This window comes from Melanostigma gelatinosum (genome assembly GCF_949748355.1).
Source record: "Melanostigma gelatinosum genome assembly, chromosome: 19".
Classification (NCBI taxonomy): domain Eukaryota; kingdom Metazoa; phylum Chordata; class Actinopteri; order Perciformes; family Zoarcidae; genus Melanostigma; species Melanostigma gelatinosum.
In genome coordinates, this window is record NC_136652.1 from 12488117 (window position 1) to 12512300 (window position 24184).

The following is a 24184-nucleotide window of genomic DNA, read 5'->3' on the forward strand; positions in this document are numbered from 1 at the left end:
AAATCTCAACAGATACATTTCATAAGGAATGCAAAGACTGTGCTTTATCTGAGGGGACACAGTACAAACACTGTCTTAAAATAAAGAGATGAAAGGAACGCTGTGAGTTAAATGATACCATGGCAGAATGCATGGGGCTTTCTCAAATGGCATCTGTTTGATCAGCGACTGTGTGAGACGTTGTGTGTGTGTGTATATATGTGCGCACTGCATAAAAAAGCATCTATAATGTCCACATTCGGTTGATCATGTATCAGCACATACATATTTGACCCATGTTTACTCTTGGCGTACTTATTGTACCACCATTTCACGATATGTTTCTTTATATTCAAGCGTCCACTTTTAACTCACATACATAGTTCTACTGCATCTTTGGCAGAACTTTCACTTGGTCCCTAAACCCCATGCAGAGAGACAGACAGGTAGACAGACAGACAGACAGACAGACAGACAGACAGACAGACAGACAGGCGGGACGTCAGAGCCTCTCTCCTCCCTGTCTCCAGCCGTCCTCGGTCGACTCTGGTTGGAGGAATCCAGGGACCACGGCTCGTGTAAACAGAAACCCGATCCAGTGCTCAGGGCTTGGGTTTCGCCCCCTCGTACGCCCGTTGACGATACCCGATCCGGCCCAGCTTTGGGAACAGGGCTTATCTGATGCCTCACAAAAGGCCCCTCTCTCCGGCTTTCCATAACAGCGCACATCTGGTGCCTCTGCAGGGAGCGCTGTCCCTTTAGGTTCCTCTGGGGGGTGAAGGCGGGGATTAGACCGTCTCACTATTCCTTTAGCAATCCACTTACACAAATGGCAGAAGACTAGACAGTATTCACAGGTCTATGGTTACAATCCTCAACATCTGGACCGAATCATAAAGAATTGCCATTTTTGTGTATAATGACTTGTATGATTGTCCCTATACGCGATGACATCGAAAATGTCCCTGTCCATTTCGAAGATTGTTGAAAATGTTGTAGCCTGATCTTCACAGTGGGATATACCGTGTGATCTACTGTGGTTTACAGTAATGTATTTTCACCGCAAGGGGGCAATGTCTACCCATTGGTTTTGCATAATGGTGCCAATGAATTTAGCCGGGTGTTTTCCCTTCATCAAATTACATGCAAATAGAGTCATGATGAGTCATGTGTTTCTGGCTCAACTTTAGCATATGAAACAGTTTTAACTGCAACTTGTATTCACATCTGATTAATAACGTTGACAGTTTCCTAACTAAAGCTGAGTAATGTCCGCCTTTGCAAAGATAAACAGTATTTTTTTGTGCCGGACATGTTTGAATAACTGGTGCAATCCAGTGCTGACCACCAGGCGTCGCTGTTGCCACACTTATAGCTGGAGCTCGACACGAGCGCTTGTTCCAACAGGTTACATTTACTTTTCAGTTTTGTATCTTTCACTCGATTTATGTCATTTTCTTGCCAATTGAAGTCGAGTCTGAATTGTAAACAGTTCAAATTGGGTGATGGCATCTCATTAAACCCAATGGTAGCCTGAATCAAGTCAGTATCACCATGGCAACACAACGTTGGAGGCAGTGTAAATAAGATGGTGGCCAGTTCGACTTCATTTGACACTGAAGTCGATGAAAGTGGACTCTCCTCCACTGGGAGTCATGCTGTGAAGCATGGCATTTAAAACATGTCGGTGGAAAAGTGAAACATGTGTGACTTCGTTGAAGGAGCATGCGCGTTCAGGCTGACTTCCCAAATGTTTCAAATACAATTAGCCTGAAGTGTGTAATCGTTTCCGTATTATCGAAGTTCTTGCGGTCAAAGCACTTTATTATAACTCTTCTCTCCACCACGTCCGGGACTCTACGTCACAGACCCAGCTGGTATAAAAGCCTCAGTCCGATGCAGCATCCTCATTAAAGAGAAGCAGCGTCTGTCGGCAGCCTCCTCCTCCTTCTGGCCAAATTACTGCAAACAACAAGAAAATGTCCAAAATGACGATCGTTCAGCTTGGAGTGATTTTGTTCGCCATATGTTTATCAACACAGGTATGCTGACATATAATCTGTTATACTGTTTTTAGCTTGATTTTATTTATTAGGTCATGGTTGGAATTTATTGTGTTGCGGTCAGCTGGTTATCTTTATAGAAATTCATTGTGTGCTGATGGGTTATTTGACTCTAAACGTGTTTGTAGACGGGGCTTAGTTTACGGTCTGGATTACAGCAAGCTCGACTTGGAAGCTCTCTCGGGAAATTAATATCCAGAATTCCTGTCCGTCGATTTTCTAAATTGCTGTTGTGTTTCTTTAATTCTTAAATACTTCAAATTCCAAGTCATAATCTTTTTCACATTTATCTTTACTTCTTGATTAGCGCACACCCCAGTGAATTAATGATTCAGGTGCAGTGTATTATGTACCTGTGCAAAGGTGGGGAGAGAATCTAAAGTTTCTTTTCGGTGTGCTCAAGGAAACCTGATAGGCACGCGGATACACTTAGGTCTCTCTTCTCTTTTTGCTTTTCCTATATGTTGTTAGAAAGTATGAGCAGTCAGAAATAACAGTGGCAATAGTTATAAAAATGTATAAAGATTGAGTGACATTTTGATTGATTTCCGGTGTAGTTTTGGTACTATTCCCTTCCTGTAAAAGTTATTTTACTGTAATTTGCAGTTTATATAAAGCATCAGTGAATAGCTCCTCATGTGACATTTTAAGGTTATCACTGAAGCAGAGGCTTTGTTACAGTTTGACAAGTTTTAAACCCTCTATCCTCCATCCTCCTCTTCCTCCTCCTCCTCCTCCTCTTCTACTTCCTCCAACAGGTGGTTTCCCAGAACAGTACAAACTCCACATCATTGAACTCCACCCTCGACCCTAACGCCACCACCATGGCCACAGGCGCCAACAGCAGTTCGACCAACGCTACCAACCCTACCGGATCAGGCGTCTCGCTGCATGCAGCCACCGTCTCCTTCCTGGCCCCCATCATCACGGCAGCCTCTTTCCTGCAGCGCTACTGTTGAAGCCTCGGACCCCAAAGACCCCCCTTTCTCGGCCTCAACACTCCTCCTCACCTCTCATCTTATCATCCCATCCACTCCGACTTCACTCCCCCAACCCCTTTCACCGCACTGCACAGAGACCACAAGACTAACATGGATGGACTCCACAACCTTTTTTGTCCTCCTTAAATTCGTGATAAAAATATGTATAATTCAAGACATTTCTTTCAATAAGAGGGGTTTAACCGTCACCTGGAGATCATCACCAAGACCCCCTCAGCCCCTTGCATGGAATCAAAAGGAGCGGCGGTTGGCCCAGCTTCCCTTTTGCCTTGCGTTTCCATAGTAACATCACCAAATCCTGGAGATGCTCAGCGCTGTGGTTGTCATGTCACATGTCTTGATTGAAATGCGGACCACTTGAGTGTACAGAGGGTCTATTTGCGGCTTTAAATCCACCTGGCAATCAATATCAGAATGTTTTTTTGTCTGTCAAGTTAATTTTGGCACATACAGTCGGAGTTTATTTCAAAAAAGTACGAGCCGGATGACAAATTCCAGTTGGGTTCTTTCATAATTTGGCTCTTCGTCTTTTTATTAGAATTGTCAAAGAGATGTATGTAGCAAATAAGTTGCCACAAGACTTGTGTCAGTTTTGCCTTGTGATGTGTAAAGTTGCGGTCTTTTACAATGAGGGTTTGATTGACACCTTTCCCCCCCTTCATCCATGGGTTAGACCCAGGGAGTGACTGTATATGTATATTATAACCATATGGGAAGGGTTGATGTTAGATTTATATTTCCCCCCCTTATAGTTTATATTTTGTATGAATGGAAATGTTGTTGTGTTTAACAGTTTGGGTGTAAGATAACGGAAGAAATGACAATGTACAATAAATTATGAAAAATGATCACAGCAGCAATTGTTTCTTTGACTCAGTTCAGTTTAACTTTTGCTGAAATGTTTATCTTTCCTGTGAAAGCAACACTCAAACCAATATTTTATCTTTGCATGGATCTCAGTCCATAAAACCATCCCGCTGCTCTTCATCTAAAAGGGTGTGGTGGCGTTGTATGCATCGTGACTGAGCTGCCTGCCAGTCTAGACGGGCGACTGCTGAGCTGCAGGCCAGAGATGGACTCAGCATTCCCTGATGCCCCCACTGATCTCTGGATTAGCCAGAGCAGCACTGGATATGAAACAGCACCATGCCTCTCGTGGTATTCTCGTGATGTACAAAGCCCAAACAAGGCTGCTTACATTCAGAATTATGATCTTTCTCCCAAGAGGAGACAAGCTGAGCATGAAGAAACCTGTTGTTTCAGTAAGAAGTTTGACGACCATTATTTATGACTTTCATTTACTGCGAAGCATTAAGATGAGTTTAACCCTGCAGGACTATTAAGGATTATCTTATATCATCTTAAAGAGCCCTCAGGGGAATGCAAGGTCGTTTTTGATTATGTGTTCAAACAAGTTTAGCTTTTTGCTGTTACTCAACACGGTCTCGTCCGAACTGTATCCCAGTGTTCAATTCTCCAACAGCTGCAGCGCATGGAAAATATCTGTATGAACACTGATGTCAATTACATTTAATATGGGTCTCAAACATAATTATGAAATATATATTATGGGATGTGTCATAGTTTATCTTAAAATATAATTTACACTGTGGGAAAAAGTTGAATGGAGTAGTGTTATTTGCCAGTGTTAGAGTACAATTTGAAATCAAAAAAGTGCCCATTCAATTTAATATGTTTACATGTAGAATAATACAGACAAATAAGTGCCGTGCTATCTATTTAATAGAACTCATAGCATTTCGGAACAAATCTCTTTCAGTTCAAACCTTCATAGTGCTTTTATCTGCTTTCTTTTCATGATTATCTCAAACAATACTTTGTTTAGTTTTAATTTGTTTAGTTTTTTAGGCTAGCATCTAGGTAAATGTATTAAAAACTGATCAACAGAAGCAAAACTACCAAATACACCAGTGTGTGTGTGTGTGTGTTGTGGGTGATTGCTGTGATGGCAGAGTGAGTGGCGTGCAGCACCAGCCAGCCAGCCAGCCAGCCAGCCAGCCAGCCAGCCAGCCAGCCAGCCAGCCTCATGACTCATTAGCCCACACTATTGTCTCTCAATCCTCTCTGCACTATTAACCTCTCCCCACATCTCCCCACATCTCCCCTCCCTTTTCCGGATCTATCCACTTACTGTCCTCCACCAGTCTGGTCTGCAGGGACTGTTCAGATGTGGGTTCTCAAAGAATGACTCAGGGTTTTCTTTTCCTAAATGCTGTTGAAAATGAACGTTTGTTACAACTGGAGTGTTTGACTTCTCTGAGATAACAATTCACCGAACAGTTGGTTTAATACACACTGAGAATCAGGAGAGAATCTGAGTTTTTGGATGTTGAGAAAAACACAAAGAGGATCAACACGAATATAACATGCATGACCGAAAACACCGTACGATCTGCAATTCTAAATAATGAATTACAACATAATGTTATGCAATGGCAGTGCCTCGGGTTATGATGCTGTTTACTGCAGGTGTATCGAACACAACATCTACAAGCAGTCTTTCCTGCATCACTGACAACCTTATGAGTCTGGAGCAGCAACAAGTCCTGGGAGAAGTCTGGTAAGCTTTAATAAAAACAACTACGATTATTTCACAACTAGAAAGGGTCAGCCAACTGTTTCTTGTTGTATCAAATGGATTGGCAATGCAATAGGCATTTCTGGTAGCCTTCAAATAAACATCCAGTGCAAGTATTGAACAGAAGGAAAGGCTATTTATTACAATCCAATACAACCTGCACGGAATACAGATTCAACAACTCTGTGACTGAAAAGCTGAACATATATGTAATATTTGTACAGGGTTGTACTGTTTTATGATTACTTTTATATTTTATTTTCATCACACAAAAAAGTTACATCTACAAACATCCACGACCCACATTCAAAACCAGATCAAAAACAAAAATGGCAGCACGAAGATTGAGTCAGACAGGAAAACAACAATGTAACCTTTATTTAACTGTAGGAAGTCACAATGTTTCTATATCGTCACAATAAAACCATCTGGCTCATTGTCCATGAGTTTCTGTCCAGCTCTTGTATACTTCAGAACCACTCAAGCTATCCAGGGTCAGATGAAGAGAATCGACCATGATTATGTCCTTTGTTTTTCTTTGAGACTGACCATGTTGACACTGATACACTAATCGATTTATAAGCTATTAGGATAATGTAAGCCAGTTGTTGCCCAGCAATAATATGAATATTATTCAACTCATCATATGACCTTTTGCTGTCCCTGAGAAAGACAATTTCCAATCTCGACTGGGGAAATAAAATAGTTTTGACTTAAAACACATCGCTTTTGGCTCGCGAGTGTATATTAGTTGCATTATGTAGACTAGAGTAACACTTAAACACACCTCAGTACACTTAGCTGAGTCATTTCTATGGCAATGGGTCTCAAGTGTCTTTCCCTCCATCGCTGCTACTTCCCTCTCTTTTATTGATTCTCTGAGCCAAAATGAGAAGTAAAACATCTCATAAATTCAACCCTTCCCCCCCCCCCCACAAGATTCTTGGTTTATTACTTTTGCCCACAAATTGCTGAAATGTTCACGTAAAGCACTTCCCATCAGTCAAAACGTTTGTGTATTTTTTCCTGTCAATGACGTTCTGTAGGGCTTGGCCTCTTATTGTGTCTAGTCCCTTCTGATTATTCTGAATAAGCCAGTGTTGCTGCTGCCAGTAACATCAGAAGCATTGCTTCCTGTGTGCCAGTGTGTTTTCTCTCCTGCAAAGAGCCATTAGAGACAGGCCGCTAGCACCGGCAATTGTGTGAGCTGTCATTACGTAGGTATGGATGAAGTCGCTATCATGTTACACATAACTGGAAATATTAAAAAGTCTTAAAATGGTCGTCTTAACAATAAGTGGAATATTTAACATGTTAAACACCACATTCTGTGATCAATAATTGAATTTAAACTAACTTTCAGTAGCACAAAGAACCTTCAGTTAAATTGTATAATTTCCCCGTAAGTTTCACTTCCCTTCTTGCTATTTCTTGATTGTCTGTTTTCCTCAACGCTACTATGTCCATAACCATGAATGACATACGGTGACCTCTCTTCTGGTGTTAGGTGTGACACCCAGCAGACCTTTAATCATTGATTGGCATCATGAATTATTCAGACAGCCGCCAGTGTTACAGGGACAATGTCACACACACACACACACAAACACACACCGATATATTGCTTTACTCCCAGGACACATGGACACCCCTCTCCTCAGGGCCTTTCATGCACTTCTTTGTGTGCAAGTAGTGGGATCACATGGTCATTATCATACATTGTGTTGGGATATGGAATAGAGGCGTGTGCATATTCACCATCGCTCTGTGAACAGCAGTTTGACTGTTTCTGTGTTTGTGTGGCAGTAAAGTAACTGGTATTAGATACAGTTGTCACGTTCTTGTCATTAAGGGCCTCCTGACTTGTGTCAGGAGGCCCTTTCATACTTGTGTCAGGAGGCCCTTTGTGTGTCAGGAGGCCCTTCATTTTGTTGTGTCAGGAGGCCCTTTCTTTCAGGACTGTAATAAGACGATTCACTCCAGGGTAGGAACAATACAGTAGCGTTTTAGATAACTAATCTAGTTTCATGAAAATAAAAGTTATGTGCTTTAAAATCCACTTGTAAATTTCAAATTGAGCCTTTTTTTTAACCTAGTCTCCAGCTGTAGTGTAGAGTTTGTTAGCTTCCACTCTATCCAATTATTGTTTTGGGTTCATAAATAATCCAGTTCACACCTCAGACAAATGTGAGGCTCGGTGTCACACCTGTCCAACGCTTGTTGCCTAGTGCCCAAACACCCACTCTCCACCGGCTGATTCAGAGGGGAGGCGACTGAGGTAAAGATTGTACGTTGACTTGTCAAATAGTCAAATCAGCTACAGAAACTAACAGCAGCTGCTCACACGCTGTTCTCACAGTGCAGTCTGCACTCCTGCTTTTCCAGAGAACAACAACTGGCCTTTAATTTGCATGGTACAGAGAAAAATATGTGAGCTGCGTCATAACAATCTATTATTGGGGACATATTAATTGAAAATAGGAGCTGTAGTGAGTGTCTGTACAGGAGACATCAGAGTACATTTGAACTAATGTTTTTTTGAATTAATGATTAATTTATAATTTTATAATGCATTATAGACCTTTCATAAGCCATTATTAAAAACAACCTTTTGAGTTGCCAGGTTGTGAGATAATTGTCTGGATCCATTTGGTAATAACACTGTTGTTAATGTTTGTAAACCATTAATACGTATTTGTGGATTTCACACTTCCTGATACGCCAGCAGCCATACATGTTCAATCTCATGTGCATCAAAAAAAGCTCAGCCTCTTGTGTATCTAGCAGATTATAATGTGGATTGAATTCTGTAAAATAATTGTACAAGTTGAACGAAGAACTGGAGGAGGTGACGTGCCATCAAAGCCTAAAAACACGTGTTTTCAAAAAAACAAAACAAAGCCATTCAAATCCTTGTGAGTCCTGCTGCTGAAGTACCAAATGAGTTTGCAACCAACACATTTACATTCTTGCAAAACTCCTCTGTCAGATTTGCAAGGTTTCAATTTTAAGAATATGTACTTTAAAAACGTAAGGTTCATCTTTAACTTTCAAATAAAGTACTCTGAACTATGTTCTTTTCTGTAAACTTCAAAAGTAAATTCACACTATCGATTACTGTATGAGGATGGAATTGAAAACAACGCTACATATTAAAAATAATATTTAAATGTATTACATTTAATTAATTAATGAATTAAATGTATTAATATGATTTCTGTGAAAGCTGGAAATCATTTAAATTCAATATTTACTATGAATATTGGGGTATTTACATGCCTTCCCACATTACCACACATGCTATCCAACAATCAATCATTACATTTGATCGAAAGACCTTTCGATGTGAAGGATGTGGTATTCAGGGCTGTAACTTTATGGTGATTCGATTATCCTGATAGTGTCTCAGTTTATTCTACCGTGTTTATGCAACCATCTGTTCCTCTCAGCATTTGACTTTCACGACCGGAACAAGCTGTTGATTGTCTGTGAGAACATTTTCCTCATCTGTCAACAGACACGTTGCCTGTTAAAATGTACCAGGTTAGGTAATACAATAAATCATATGTGATTTTGTGATTGCCTCGCTGTTGTCTGAACAGTAGACTTTTCCTCGACAGTGGTCATCAAAATTTGACAATACACCACCATAATAAAGAGATTATTCAGCAAACCAACAGACCAACGGTAGTTGTTGGATCAGGCGAGCATTTAATGGCTCAAGAGAGAGTCATATAAGTCATCTCATCACTGCAGAATACACAGCTTGTGCTGAGGCATAAATGAGATTGCATTATTGCAGCAGCATCACCCTCATCAACCTAACCCTGACCATGGATGACATAAACTGCTGCTTCCTTCTTCACCGCCTCTGTTGAAAGAGCCTGCTGTTCTTCTCTCCTCACAGTAAGCTTATTTCACCGAGCTCTTCAATTCTGTTTTTATCGATTGAGCTGCCAAACAGAACCCGAGCAAAGACTGTTTCAGGATACAAACAGGGTCGGAGTCTTTCATAAGGTTTGAATGCAGCTTTGAACAATTTAAAATCGGTTGCTACATGTTGTCCTGTGTTTGTGTTCTTTGATGCCTGGAGGTTATTTATTTGATTAATGCTGATTACTTGAGAACCCGCGCTGTGTACACAACATAGACATTTCAAAAAACAAAACTGCAGAAAACATCACTTTCATTGCTTTTTTCTCTGATATGTAAAATGAAATCAATTATAAATGAATCTAGGAAAGGGCTCCAGGAACATCTCAGGAACATTATGCCTATAATGACTAGAATAGAGGAAGGAAAGCGGAAAAGGCAGACAAAAGGCTATAAATCAGCTGAAAGGTCCTTCCTGCCAGATGGTCAGTGGTACATTTGTTTCTGCCCTACCCCTGTTGGGAAGCTTGTTGCTTTTTAGACTCAACGGGGCTCTCTTTTGCTGTATCAACAGACAGCTAAAGTGGATCAATTAGCATAGACGGACGCAGACATCTATCAAGCTGTTTGGTTTCTCTCATTTTCACTAATAACGTGTCTCATCAATCAGGTGCATAAATGGATCGTCTGATCCTGTCTGCAGTTTCAGTGATTCATGTCCAGAGGCTGCGATGGAAACCAAACATTAGAAGGATGTTTGACACCAATGCTGATAAACTGTCCTGCTGGTAAACGTGCCCTCGCTAAGTCAGAGCATTTGTGGGCGATTGCTCTTTGCTTTGTCGATGGTCTCCGTGTGATCAGACTGGTGGGGTATTAATTGTGTAGGCTACACTTCACATGCAGTGCGACAACATAAATTAATATTTACTTTGCTGTCATCGAATGTCTCATCATTCTGTGTGCCTTGGGTGACATGACACGAGTGACCGCCCACAGAGCTAACCTGATTTCATTAACAAATCAGGTTGTATACCAGGTTCACAGCACCACTGTCCCTGCTGTCCGTGGACACTAAACTCAGTGTCCTCTGAGAGCGGCTCTAATCTAACTAACTGCATATCCTCCCCTCACTGTCTGACCTTTTGGAAGGACCCCCGATGCCACATAATGGCACCTGTTTTCTGGGAATAGCCTCCACCCACTCTGGTGTCGAAAGAAGCCCCAGAAAGCTACAATGTACAGCTAATCCTGCGCACAATGAGTGTTGAATACATTCAAGCGTGAGAGAGAGTCTGCGTGTCTCAGTACCATCTGGTCAACGAGGCAACAGAGAATCGATGTTTTTTTTCTTCAAGCTGCACTCGCCTGTCAGAAACAACTGATAAGCTACACACACTTAAAACTGGTGTCCCTGCCAGGAATGTGTTGGGGGATTATTGGATATGTGTCAATTTAAAAAGCTGTTTGAATTTCAGCTGTGTAGCTTAGAAAACTGTACCTGACCACCACAGCCTTTTGAAGGCTCGTGCCAACAGCTTTTGTATTATTAAATGGTGACCAAAGCTTAGAGCTGTTCAGTTCTGTCATATTGGCAACATCTCAGACTCAAAATATGCAGCAACATTTTGACACCACAGTTATTATGAAAGTCATGACAGTGATGATCTATTTGTGGCCAAGTGGCTTACAAGATCCTCTGACAGATATTCTGTTATCTCTGATATATTTTCAGATTAATTGAATTAATAATCTGCCATCCACTGAGTACTGGTCATCCTCTTTTCTTTATTATTATTATTATTACGTTCACTCTTGGCTGTGCTGCACCACCTTGTGCTATCTGAATTGAGCTGTTATTGACATTCCTTGCACAGGAAACAAAAGAAATGTGTTCCGCAACTATGTCCGAAGCAGAGGCCAACTGGAAACGTTGGCAAAAGAGCTGCTGAGTCTGCTGCTGTTAACTGAAGTGATGATTTTCACACTCCTTGTTTGTTTGATATTGAACATCGATGACCTCATTCCGACCATATTTTACAAGGCCAGCCACAGATCTGCCCTGTTTTATCTTGAACCCTTCAGACTCACCTAGTATGTACTCTATTTTTTACATTTGATGTAATGGCACAGCTTTAAAAATTGGATGGTTTTAAAAAAATAGTTTTGGGAAAAATAAACATTTAGGGGAAAGACACTTATACATGTTTTCTTGTCAAAAGTTACATGAGAAGATCAATACCACTTTCTTATTTGTCTGTTCACTAAATCATTGATCAGTTTACTGATCACTCGCAGAGAGACTGGAAACAGGTTAGCCTGGCTCTGTCCAAAGGTAACAAAATACCGGCGCAATATAAAATCTCCACAACAGCAACAGGACAGGATTTTGGTATTCTAAGTGTCTGGTTTCCTGTCGTGTGCATTGTCTCTCAGCGGCGACTACAGTCTCGCATCTCAGGTTGATAATCGGACTGTGAACAAAAAAGGGAGTTTATTATTGCGTTTGTAATTTATTCATTTATTAATTAAAACCACACATTTAATGACTGAGCTTTATGGGTGCTGGTAGGTGGATTTTGCTACATTTGGCCAGAGACAGACTGTCTGTTTTACCGTCTTAATCGTAAACTAGTGTTCGACCGTGTTCAAAATGAAAACCTGGTGAAAACTGTGTAATGATGGTGATAGAAATGGTTTACGGTCCAAAAAAACACCCACAAGACAAACCATAATTCCACAGTGTGGCTCATAATATCATACACCCAACTATGTTTCGAAATTGTGCCTCTTGAATGGACTGAGGAGCCTTTTTCCTTGATGCTATCTCATTAGTCAGCTCGACTCCTAACCCTCTCTTCTTCCTACACTCCCCCAGCAGGCACTGACATTTGTATAATGAATGTGGTTCATTTTTAAGACGACTGTCCAATTAGGTGTAAGATACCCTGGACTGTGGAGAAAGTGTAGTTGTATTTGTGTAAGTGCAATGCTATCTGGTAAAAGATCTGTTTGGATTACAAACCCCACAGGCACAGAGTATATTAGAAAGATACTTAATCTGTGAACCAGACAGATACAATTGAGCAGAAAACAAACAAGCATTGTCCCCAAAATGTGAAAGTATTAAGCTAGTGTTGCAGCCTTGCAGCTAATGCTTTGGCAGCTAATGCTTTGGACAAACTGAAATAAGCTTTTTCATTAACAACAGTTTTAAAGCATTTTTGTGTTTTTTTATTCTCTAAGTAAATACCGTACATGCTATCTGTAAATATTTAATTAAGGTCACGTGTTTTCTTGTTCCTGTCCAACTATTCATATATCATCTTGGTGAGAGTATGTGCCTATTTTCAACTACATTTGACAATTGTAGAAATGTAAAATAAAAGAAATAAAGAGACTATAAAGGAAAGTGGTTAATAGTGTCTTAATATATGAAACATTTGGGAACGTGCACATACTTGTTTCCGTCAATCCTCCTGCCACTTTTTCAAGTTGTTTTTCTGTAAGTGTGTAAGTGTCAGCCAAAGTTTTAAAATGACGGCGATAACTCAGCATGACGTCAGCGTATACAGTATAGTTCTTCCTAATCCCCTGGACAAAGAGACTGAACATTTCCACTGCTGTCCTTGCAGTGGGGAGGAAGCCTGTAGATAAGATGCTATCTATGAGATGAACAGCAGAGCCGCATTTGGTTTCCTGTGTCACTGCTGTACACTGGCAAGGGTGTGTGTGCATGTGTGCATGTGTGTTTGTGTGACCGAATTTGCATCATAGGTTGTCTTATTGGGCAGCCTGTGACCTGATGATATGGATCCCCAAAGTATTCATGAAATGTGTAATCACATTAATAAAAGGTGTAAAACATAAACTTGTATATTTCTTAATACACGTTTTAATTTGTTTTCACAGTGTATCTATGTTATTTATTTCAGTATGTCTTCTTGTATTTAATATTGAACTCTTTAGGGTTGATATGGATCTTTTAGTTATGGTGTCATAGTAAGATACGAGTGAAACAGTTCTTAATTATTTTCTATCTTTGATTTCATAAAAAAGTAGAGATATAATTAACATGCCAGTAGTGTACATTCAGTGGCCAATGTGTATGTTAAAATCTTGTATGAAGGATGTTTCAGTAATATGTTTTCTAGAATAAGGATCATGTACAAATAAGCATAACAGCTTTAATTTTAATGTATTACAATAGAAGTAAAGTGTGTAGATTCTCGTGTTCTTCAGTGCGTCAGACGTGTTGTTCACTCACGCAATGACTCAACAGATATGGTCTCATTCGAATCTATGCAGCTGTCTGCACCGCTCCACCGCAGTGCACTGTTCAACGCTTCCTCAGTCAGTCCTGCTGCGTGTTAAGTCATGTGATCTGTTAGCTCTGTTCACTGTATTAGCCCTGTTAGCTTTCAGCTAAACACAACCACAGGAATCTGCTGCCCACCGGCTGCTAACAGCTAACTATAGCTTTCCTCCCACCAACACACAAAGACACACTGTTGTAGTCAGTTCTCTGTTCAGTTTGTCATTTGCTAAGCCACATACATAAATACATACATACAGACAGTTCATTTTACACCATTTAAATCGAGTTATGACATCGATAAAGAAGCATAAAGAAGCATTTGGGTTTCCTGTAGATGTCTCTACACCACAGTCAGTTTCCACTGTACTTGTGTCTGACCTATTCAAGAAAAATGGGGCAGTTACCAAGGACAGAAACCAATCGTTCATTCTAAAAATATAATCTCAGAGCCCAGTGAGAGGTGCACAGTTCTCCTCTCGTTCTCTCTGCCATGGCTCAGAAGAAGTTCTACGTCATAAACAAGGCTGAGGTGATCATTATCCGAGCAGTGAGTGTCCATTCATGCCCAACCTCATCGCAGGCTCACTGTTGAGATGTGGTGTGCCAATTATCTAGAAAGTTGACTGCTAATTGGTTTGTTTGACGTTGGGGGGACCTTAAAGGAAGAGGGATGAAATAAAAATGAATGCATGGTGAGAAAGATGGGAATGCAAAAGAATTAGCACCTTGCTATTATATTTGATATATTCCTTGCACAGGGTAGGTGACCGGAGGGGTAGATAAAGTCTCCTTAGTCAGATATTGACTGCATGCCCTGTCTACATGGCCACTAAATTAAATTAGATCAAAGCTGTGTTTTATAAGAGCTGCCATGTGATTTGGGCCACAGGTCCCAAGATGGAAGGGAGACCTAGAAAAGCAATACATGGTGTTTTCTGGGAAAGAATGACCCTCCTAAAAACACCAATTCTGCTCTCATAGTCTGACCTATTTTAGTCTTGGCAAGCTGGTCAACCAAACATTTTCAATTGTGATTATTTTAGTCAGGGTACTGCCTGAAAAATGAGAACCTCTCGCAGAAACATGGAGGGTTTTGTAGCAGCAGCCAGGATTATAATTCATTAGACAGACCAACTGTAATGAACCAGCATGGCCAAAGCACCCCATTTTCAGTGTGCCCTCTTTCCCCTGGGAGTTTTGATCATAATGACAGCGCTGTTTGTTGCCTGGTTTCATGCTGAATCATGATCACACAGCCACAGGCGCCACGTTCTCTTCCTTTTCTCACCTCTCTCTCTCTCTCTCTTTGTCTCTGGAACAGAAAACATAAGATTGTCATTTGCATGGGACAACTGTAATTTGTTTTATTTAAATATTTCACCAGCCTGTAGGATAGCATGAGGTAACTGAGCTGCTTCGTTGACTTGTTTTCCATGCCTCATGCGAACTGAGGCCATGTTGCTTTTGTATAGTGATATATAATGGTCAACAACGGGGCAGCAGTTTTGCCCTTCAGCCCACTTTTTATTTGAATGGTAACCACCTTAAAGTGAAGTAACTGTCGGTTCAAGAACTAAAACGCAACAGAGATGAACTGTGTGTAAGTCTGTGGTCCAAGTTTGACCACATTCACCAAATTAATCTTTAAGACATAATACGCTGATGCCATGTTATAATTGTGAAGCACCATGTAAACATTAGCAAACCCCAATGCAACCCCTTGTATTGCTCGGACATTAACAGATAATGTTTTTTTTCCCATTTGTCTTTGTTTTTCTTTGCTGATCTGTGCTCTGTCCATTAGGCTTTGCTATACTGGCATGTATTCCATCCATTTGTCTCCAGCTAATGGAGCACTCAGTTGTCAATTTACTGTTGAGTGGACCTCTCAAGTATATTGGCTTATAATGTTTTCATGTACACATGCATTTTTATGATAATAGACTATTATTTCTACATAATGGGTTTTGGTGTTTGAGAATTAATGGCGTAGTGCAATTAAATTATTTCTTATCTATTAGGGTTTAGGTTGGTTTATGTTTTTGGTTTGTTACAACATTTCATTGTAAACATGTTTATTTTAGTTAGCTTATTGTATTATTGTATAGTGTATATTAAATATATGATATTGCTATTTACTGTTAACATCGCTATTTAAAAAAATACTATAACACAAAACAATACAAGCAATTATTAAATAAAATGAATACACCATTGCACCAGAGGTCTCTTCTACTTACAATAACAAAAAACAAAAATTTGGTTTTACAAACAGAAAGTATAGGGTTTACATTCAAGAAAAACCGTCAAAACATAAAAAGTATGCACTTTTAGTTTACATAGGGTCTCATACATTGTATTCGAGATTTGAGATATTTAGCTCTAATACAGTTTTAATTCATTTTAATTTGAAGTGATATGATAAAAATGCTTGTACTTAAATGTATTTAGTTGCATTCCTAAATGGTAACATGTTATATCACACGTTGAAAAAATAAATAAAGTAATAATAATAATAATAAACACCGTCAGAGTAATTCTCTTCCTCTATTGGCCAGAATATTTAGCTACAGGATTCTGATTGGCTATCGTTGCGAGTTCAAAGGGTAGCTTGTTATGTAGCCATTTAGCCGTGGAGGGGTGTGCTATCTGCTGGTTTTGTAACAGCCTAATGTGACACTGGATAATACAATTCACGTGCTCAAAGGCGTGGTCGCTTATTCATTTGACCTGTTAACGTTATATTTATTTTCGCATGTGCTTCGAGCGCAGACGACGTGGACATGCTAATATTAGCCGAGTAGCTACCTAGCTAGCCAGCTAGCTAACCTAGTGACAAGTGCTCTTCCAAAAGACTTATTGCATCAAAAGCTGGACTTATAGGCACACCCAGGTGAAGGACGATTGAATGGGTTGCGTCAGAGCTATGGCATCGACCAGGTTACTGTGTTTGCTCAACGCGAGAGTAGCAGACTCGACCAAAACATTAGCCAGGGCATGCTGGAGTGTGTGCCCCAGGAGACATATAGGCAGTTCACCTTCAAGACTGCATGGCTGTATGTCAGCTTGGGTCATTGATCAGTACGGTACTAATGGCGTTTTGAAGTACACAGAAGAAGTCCCCGTCCCCACTGTCAGTTCTCCCAGTGAGGTGATGATTAAAGTCCATGCGGCTAGTCTCAACCCTCTTGATACATCTATGAGGGGTAAGTGTTGGCACTGTGAACAAAACAATGACATAATCGGGGATTTGTTGTTCTTTTAACATAACTTAATATAAGTGCTTTGTCATTTCCAGGTGGTTATGGAGCTAAATTGCTTAAATTAAGAAGGGATCCAATGTCTGTGATGGACAGTGATAGTGAGTTTCCTCTGATTCTGGGTCGTGATGTGTCTGGTGTAGTGGTGGACTGTGGATCTGAGGTTACCCATGTTGTTCCAGGAGATGAGGTATGAGCTGCACTGCACACCTCTCTTTAATAACTGTATTCATAATTTGATTTTGCCTTGTATATTTTAAAATGTATTTCGTTTATATTATAGTTTTTCCCTGACGGACACACATAACATAGACAGTATGACAATACAAGGACATGGCTATCGCACAGACAAGACAAACCAGTGGAAAGATGGTTACAGTGTTAAATTATGATATGCATGTGTTTCTGTTTAATACATAATGTGACCACAGGAAAGCATGCATGCACATGCTTTGCTCCAACAGATAAGATGGTTAAGACCAGGAGTGAAAATGATGAGTCCAATACTGACCGTGTCATATTACAGAGAGAGGAGGGCATGATGGTGCATGACTTAGCAATGTTGGAATAAACTAGATTATCATGAAAATCAATTATGAAACCATTTACTGACAAGATAACCAGACATGAATGTATTTTCTGTGGTTCATCCGGCAAATTGAATCATCCAGAAATCAAGTTCTTCATCATCATGAAGCAAAAGTCTGAAAAAAACAAATCTAACAATGGCCATAAAACTGTCCGGCTCATTGAACACAGTGGTTCCCAACCTGAGGTCCCAACGTCCTGGGGCAGGATGATCAACAGCATTGGAAAAAAAGGGATATAACATGAATTGTTTTGTTTGTATTATATATTATAATATATATTTTGAAGGTGTCACAAGCCCAAAAGGTTAGGTACCACTGATCTATCAAACCCAAAGATATTAGTTGCAAAATAAATGGCTACTGTTGTAAAAATGTTTGGTGTTGACTTTAAAATAATCATATCGCCGACCCTCAATACCTGCAACTTCACAGTCGAGTCCTCCAGAGACATTTTCTTGGAAGAAAGATGAAACTCTTTCTTGCTTGGTCGTCACATGAATAATAATGTGAGACCTCTGCTGTGCTGCCTCCCACAGTTCCACATTACTGTCTTCCCGCAGATACAAATGTGATTATGCAAATTCAACTTAATGTGATTTAATAATACACTGTTCCAAAAATCCACATACAGTAATCTTTGGAAAACGCATGGTGAGAAGAGATCTGCTGACTAAGAGCTTAACAGCCGATGAATCGGGTTTAAAAAAATAAGAGTAGGTGGTTGAATTGATTCGTGTCCAGCGTGTTAAATGTCATATTTCTGTTCCAGGTGTGGGCTGCTGTTCCCCCATGGAAACAAGGCAGTCTGGCAGAGTTTGTGACTCTAACAGAGTATGAGGTGAGCTAGCAGAGTCAGGAGTTTTTGACTTTCATCATCAATTGACTGATTAAATCGATTGTCCCTGTCAGTATGTTGTCAAACAAATGGAAAGAGTCGATAAAGAGCTCTTGTATGAATAGTAAAAGATGTTCTGGAAGAAGTGCACCCAGTGATGTAATCCTGCAGTGTAAAAGAGGTAATCAGGATTCAGTTGGTTTTGGTTGCAGGAGCCACTGTGGCACCAATTATAGAGACACAAATGCCTTATTTTATCTTGTTCAGCAATGTATAGCTGGCTGCCTTCACAGTCGATCTGATTACTAGACTGAGCTTGTAAATTGATAATTGAAAAAAAAAAAGAAAAGAAATGTTGTTTTGATTTGTTTCTAACTCTTGGCTGTTTTTGCAGGTTTCCCATAAGCCAAAATCATTGAGTCACACCGAGGCGGCATCAATCCCCTATGTAGCCAACACGGCTCTGTCGGCACTCGTCAACGCAGGCGGTCTTTGCAGAGACAGCTCTTCAAATAAAAGGCAAGCACCTGCCTGATCCTGGCTACTGTCACCTTGTATTGAACGTCTCTACCCCATCACCCTCTATACACAGAAGTTAGAACACAAGACGTGTGAATCACAGTGTCAGGGAAAAGAAGAAGTCTCTGAGAACTGTAACAAAAGGCCGTCGAACGTTGAATGAGTTCTTTGAGGTCTTGGAGTTTCTAAATGTGCTCTTTGTCTGTTAAATCAGTCCAGTCATGCAGAGCTATACTTTTGACAAGACACGTTTTTCATCACGTTCGTTTCAGTGGTCGGGCTGGTCTTCTGTTTCATTCTAATTGGCATCAAAAGCGTTTTAGGTGCTGACTTTAACCCACAGACTGTGAAAAATCTAACCTGGTGTGTAATGTAATGGAACTTTCACTCCCCGTCGGATATAATAGCTTCCAATCCTGCAAATCCCCTTTTACCTCCGGTCTTCCACTGCTTGAAGTTTGCTTAAATAAGTCCCGTCAAGAGTAATTGAATGACCCTCTGGTTGCTGTTTTAAAAAAAAAATTTCTCCTCCTAGAGTTTTGATCACTGGAGGGTCGGGAGGCGTAGGAACATTTTCTATTCAGGTAAGGCAGCGTGTATTCCTCTAGCTGTACCGCTGTGACTCCTTTAAACTCTGTATGAGTGGAAGGCCACTCGCTGTGTCTGTGTGTGTATATTTCTGTTTTCTTCCTCTGTGTGCCGCCAGTTATTGAAGGCCTGGGGTGCCCACGTAACCGTCACCTGCTCACAGAACGCCGAAGGCCTCGTTAGAGGGCTGGGGGCCGATGAGGTGGTGGACTACACGGCAGGAGAGTCACTTGAACAGCTAGAAATGATGGAAAGGTATGTGTTGCTGTGAAAAGTGTTTTATTTATTTTTTATGGAACCAGAATATGAAATGCCGTAGCACATTATGTGGCGACATCTTCACTAGCTCCAAGTTAAAGCTCCCTGTTTACTACTGAAGTAAACCGTTATAGACAGTGCCAGTTCAGTAAAGGTGCTAATGAAAAGAACAGTGTGCACTCCCCCCCCCCCTTTAAACACCCCTTAAATGTGGTAAACATCTTCCTGTCATCATGGCGCAACACTGACTGGCTTTTGTAGTTTCCATGGAAACCGGGGCTCAAGGCCTCGGTGGATGTGGACTCGCCCCCTCTTCCCCTCCCTGGAACTAAATTGGTAAAGCCTGGCTTTTGCTCGACACTCTTTAAATCAGGGCTCCAGCAGTAAAGAGGATGCTGACCCACGATGATGAAACATGCGACGAAGTCGTCGGATGTTTTCTGTGTTTGAAACCTTTCTCCACCTGGGTCCCCCGAAGTTTGACCGTCTTGTGTTTGTACCGTCAGGTTTGACGTGATTTTGGACAACGTGGGTGGGGAAACAGAGCAGTGGGCGATGGGCCTGCTGAAGCCCTGGTCTGGGGCAAAGTACGTCACACTGGTAACACCGTTACTCCTCAACACCGATTCCCTGGGCCTACTGGACGGGATGTTTCAAGCTGGATTCTCCCTGCACAGCAAGGCCATACAGGTGAAATGAGCAGAACAAACAGGGATTCAAACAGAGCTGATGTTGTTCATGGTCTGACATGCGCATCCATTCGCCCCGCAAACAACTTCTACCGTCATGTTGTTTATTCTTTCCGAAACACTTCCAGTTTAGTACTTGTCATGAAGCCATTGGCAGCATGGGTGTGGACCACAGGTGCTCTTCAAACTGGAATGGAATACTTAATCATCAGTGGTGTGGAAAGACAACATTGTGTAATGGGTGTACACCTGTTCCAGCCGGAGTTTTTACATTTTATGTCTATTCAGTTGATCAGATAAATCGAAGATCAGTTGAAACGGGGAAGGAACAATCATGTTATAACTTGACTTAGCTTCTTTGCAGAGGTTCATGCTTGAGCTGTAGAAATCCACCCTGCAGGGTTTAATTAATCTGACTGTGTGCAGGTGAAAAGGGAGTTTCCGCAGTAAGAGTTTGAGTCCCTGCATGGCTGTACGCCTCGTGTTATTGCATGTAAGTCCTGTCCCTCCAGCTGCTCTGTTAGTGGAGTGCATGTGTAATGAGGGAAGAAGTGTGTGAAGAGGGCCAGGACAGGGTGGAGCTGCTGTGTCAAGTCGTTCTGGGCATCGGTGACAGCACGGCTGGCAGTGTTGGGAGTTGTGTGTGGATGGGACTGTGAGTGTGGGCGTTGTAGATGCGATGTGTGTGCACGCATGTGTTTGCTGCTGAACCAGCACTATTTGGGTGTTTGTGCAGATTGTAGCTGGCTTCCCCCCCCCCCCCCTGAGCAAATACCAGTGTTTGTGTGTTTCTGGGCCCCTTTGTCCACGGTCGCAGCCAGCTGGTCCGTTTGGCCAGGCTCAGCCACATCAGTCACACCCTGGTTGCCCAGCTCTGGACAGCACGTCCATCTGGGAGATCACAGCACAACTGAGCCCTCTAGTGTTCAACTTCTTGTCAGCACTGACTTATTTTGCCGAATCTATTATTTATTTATTTTTCTCCAAAAAAGGTGTGGCAAAGTCATGCCGCATAATATATTATGATCAAATAGTAGGATGGGTACATTTCTTTCTTTCTTTTCTTATTTAGTTTGAGATGCTTCCTGGCGCACCTTTTATTGAGAGTGTGTGTTTTTCCCTGTAACATCATTAAATGAACAAAACAAAATAGCTCTTTTCAGTGGATGGATGCCATGTCTCGGAATAACAACAGTTACCGTAAAAGATAATTGTAGAGGAATCATTATATGTGAAATTGTAGGTAGGAAGACTCATTTTTGAGTAGCTACCGTACATGTCGGTCACTGGTCTATCAGCAAATTTGTATCGATTTCTTTCTTCCATGTGATCCATGCTGTTGTTTCTCACTCTTGGTATGTTATACGAGTCGATGTGTATACAATACGTCTATTTTGGCCTTTGTTTCGTCTTGAGACCTTTTTGTTTGTAGACTCAATATTGTCATACCCAGATAAAACCACACTGTGTTCTTTTCCACCCAGTGAGGTGCGTACCTGCCTGACCTCTTATTGTTGCCTCTTAGAACATAATATCAAGTGGAGTCTTCTATCGGTGGGGATTTTATGCGCCAGATGGGCCTGCCCTGGACGAGGTCAGCAAGCTGGTGGATGCAGGGAAGGTACTGTACTGCCTCATTACCGATATCATACATGCGGGCATACTTGTCATTCAGAACAACTTATGCTGACAGAATGGGGAGATGTAAATCCCCTCATTCCCACACCAATCACAGCCTGATAGTGGAATTCCTGCAGGGATGGAGATCGTACAGCATATGAACATACCAGGGATTCCATGCATTCCCATATTCAAGGCTCCCCGGGGCTTTTGTTAAAGAGTGAGCATTGCATTCCCGCTGTGCACCGTTGGCTTCTGGGCGATTTGAGTCAGGCGCCAGGAGACGGTGAATGGATTTTTAAACAGTGCTGAGCAGCCATTCGTAAAAAGCATGTGGGACCTCTGTCCTTTTGTACCGGGGCTTACGGCGAGCGGCGCACTCAGACCAGTGGCGGGAAGCTATAGGCACACACAGCTCCCCACACACACACACACATATGCACCCTCTCCATCTGCAGGTCCTATTCTCAGTCAGAAGTGTGGATGGTTTCCAGTGTGACGCAACTGAGCTCCCCATTCATTGTCAACGACGAGAGATGCTGACCAGAATAACAAGCCTTTGCTGCTCGTGTTGTGTGACTAGCAGAGGATTGTCCAGCCTCATCACATTCCTCATCCCGCCCACACTTTGTCACATTCACAGCTATGAAAGCAGAGATGATGGAGCAGTAGGAGATTGTGGATATTTGCTGGTCTAAAGTGATTCAAAATGATGACATCTATAGTATGCATCTTTTAGATCTGGGTCCAGTAGTATTTGAGATAGAATAGCTGTTCATTTTGTCTGGTTTAGAGCACTCACTGCATGGAGTTTATCCCATCAGCACAACACAAGAAAGGACATGTCACAGAAAAATGTAATTGACTCCATCGTCAAACGGTCTACACAAGAAGTGCTGTCTTATAAAGCAGCCCACTCATCCATTTCCCCTGCCCATTAAAACAAAAGCTGAATACTGTTCGTCCCATGGCTGATATGCTGAGGGTTTCAATATGATCTCTTAATTGTTTCCTGACTTTGCCTCCTGATTGATTTTAAGCTCATATTCATGATTTTTTTTCCTGCTGGTTCACTGCAGATCCTGCCCGTAGTGGAGGCGCAGTTTCCATTTACCCAGGTGCCCCAGGCTTTTCAGAAGTTGGAGAATGGCCACGCCAGAGGGAAGACGGTAGTCAGGGTGGCTGAAGAGGATGACAAACGGGCCGAGGAGTTGGTGCAGAACGGTCGCTCAGAGTCTGAGCAAGAAGTACGAGAAGCGGCCAACCAAAACTAGAGACAGTAAGCAGAGTGCCAAATGAATTGAGCTGTGATTCGCCTCACCTTTTTAAGAGGCTACTCTTGACAGCAGCAGACTGTTAAACCAAAGAGAGCAGAGGTGCTGCTGTTATGCAACAGACTACAAGCGTGACCTGAGCGTGCCAACTATTGCTATTGTTAAAGCGTATTCCATCCAGTACTGTCCTGAAGGTTTCACAAGGTGTGTTGAGTTATGCAGCATTCCCGTCATGGTGAAGTGAGCATGATTGGGTCAGCACCCAGCTGGTACAACCAGGCTTTTGGTAGCTTTCCGATTGCTGCAATCTATCCACTAAGGAGTCGCATAATAAACTTGGAGGGCACTCGGAGAGCGTAGACCATCCGCCAACAACAATCCTCTCCTCATGGGTTCTTCCTTGGCCTGCATGCTGCATATACTCTCCCACTAAGTTTAATAATATCATATATCGGGGGCCAGTTGTTTTTCTGTAATCCTGCTGACAGACAGACATACAGAACCAAACCGAAAACGTGGTGGAGGTAAAAAACAAACAAATGAACCGTTCAATCTGAAGCATTAAGTCTGTACCTTGTTGTAAACCAAGTGCTGTACAATGTATTGAACACATTTATTGACAAAAATACATTTATTATTCTGAAAACGAAAGAGTTGTGTGCCATGTCATTTTGATTAAACAAAGAGAGTCATGAGAAATTGTATTTTTTGTTCCCTC

General features: G+C 41.5%; 1 protein-coding gene and 1 long non-coding RNA gene across 2 annotated transcripts; both read left to right on the plus strand.

The window, feature by feature from the left end:
• Positions 1 to 1897: 1897 nt before the first annotated feature.
• Positions 1898 to 3892, plus strand: LOC306793154. The gene is made up of 2 exons (XR_013772868.1): positions 1898 to 2021; positions 2801 to 3892. It is a non-coding gene; the product is annotated as an uncharacterized lncRNA (long non-coding RNA).
• Positions 3893 to 16445: 12553 nt separating this feature from the next.
• On the plus strand, positions 16446 to 24170 carry LOC306792976 (reticulon-4-interacting protein 1 homolog, mitochondrial-like). Its single transcript, XM_079290375.1, has 9 exons — positions 16446 to 17039; positions 17132 to 17283; positions 18453 to 18521; positions 18913 to 19037; positions 19573 to 19621; positions 19744 to 19880; positions 20390 to 20573; positions 22098 to 22193; positions 23272 to 24170. The coding sequence occupies exons 1-9, from the start codon at positions 16742 to 16744 to the stop codon at positions 23464 to 23466; spliced, it is 1305 nt and encodes a 434-aa protein (XP_079146501.1). The 5' UTR covers positions 16446 to 16741; the 3' UTR covers positions 23467 to 24170.
• The last annotated feature ends 14 nt before the right edge of the window (positions 24171 to 24184 follow it).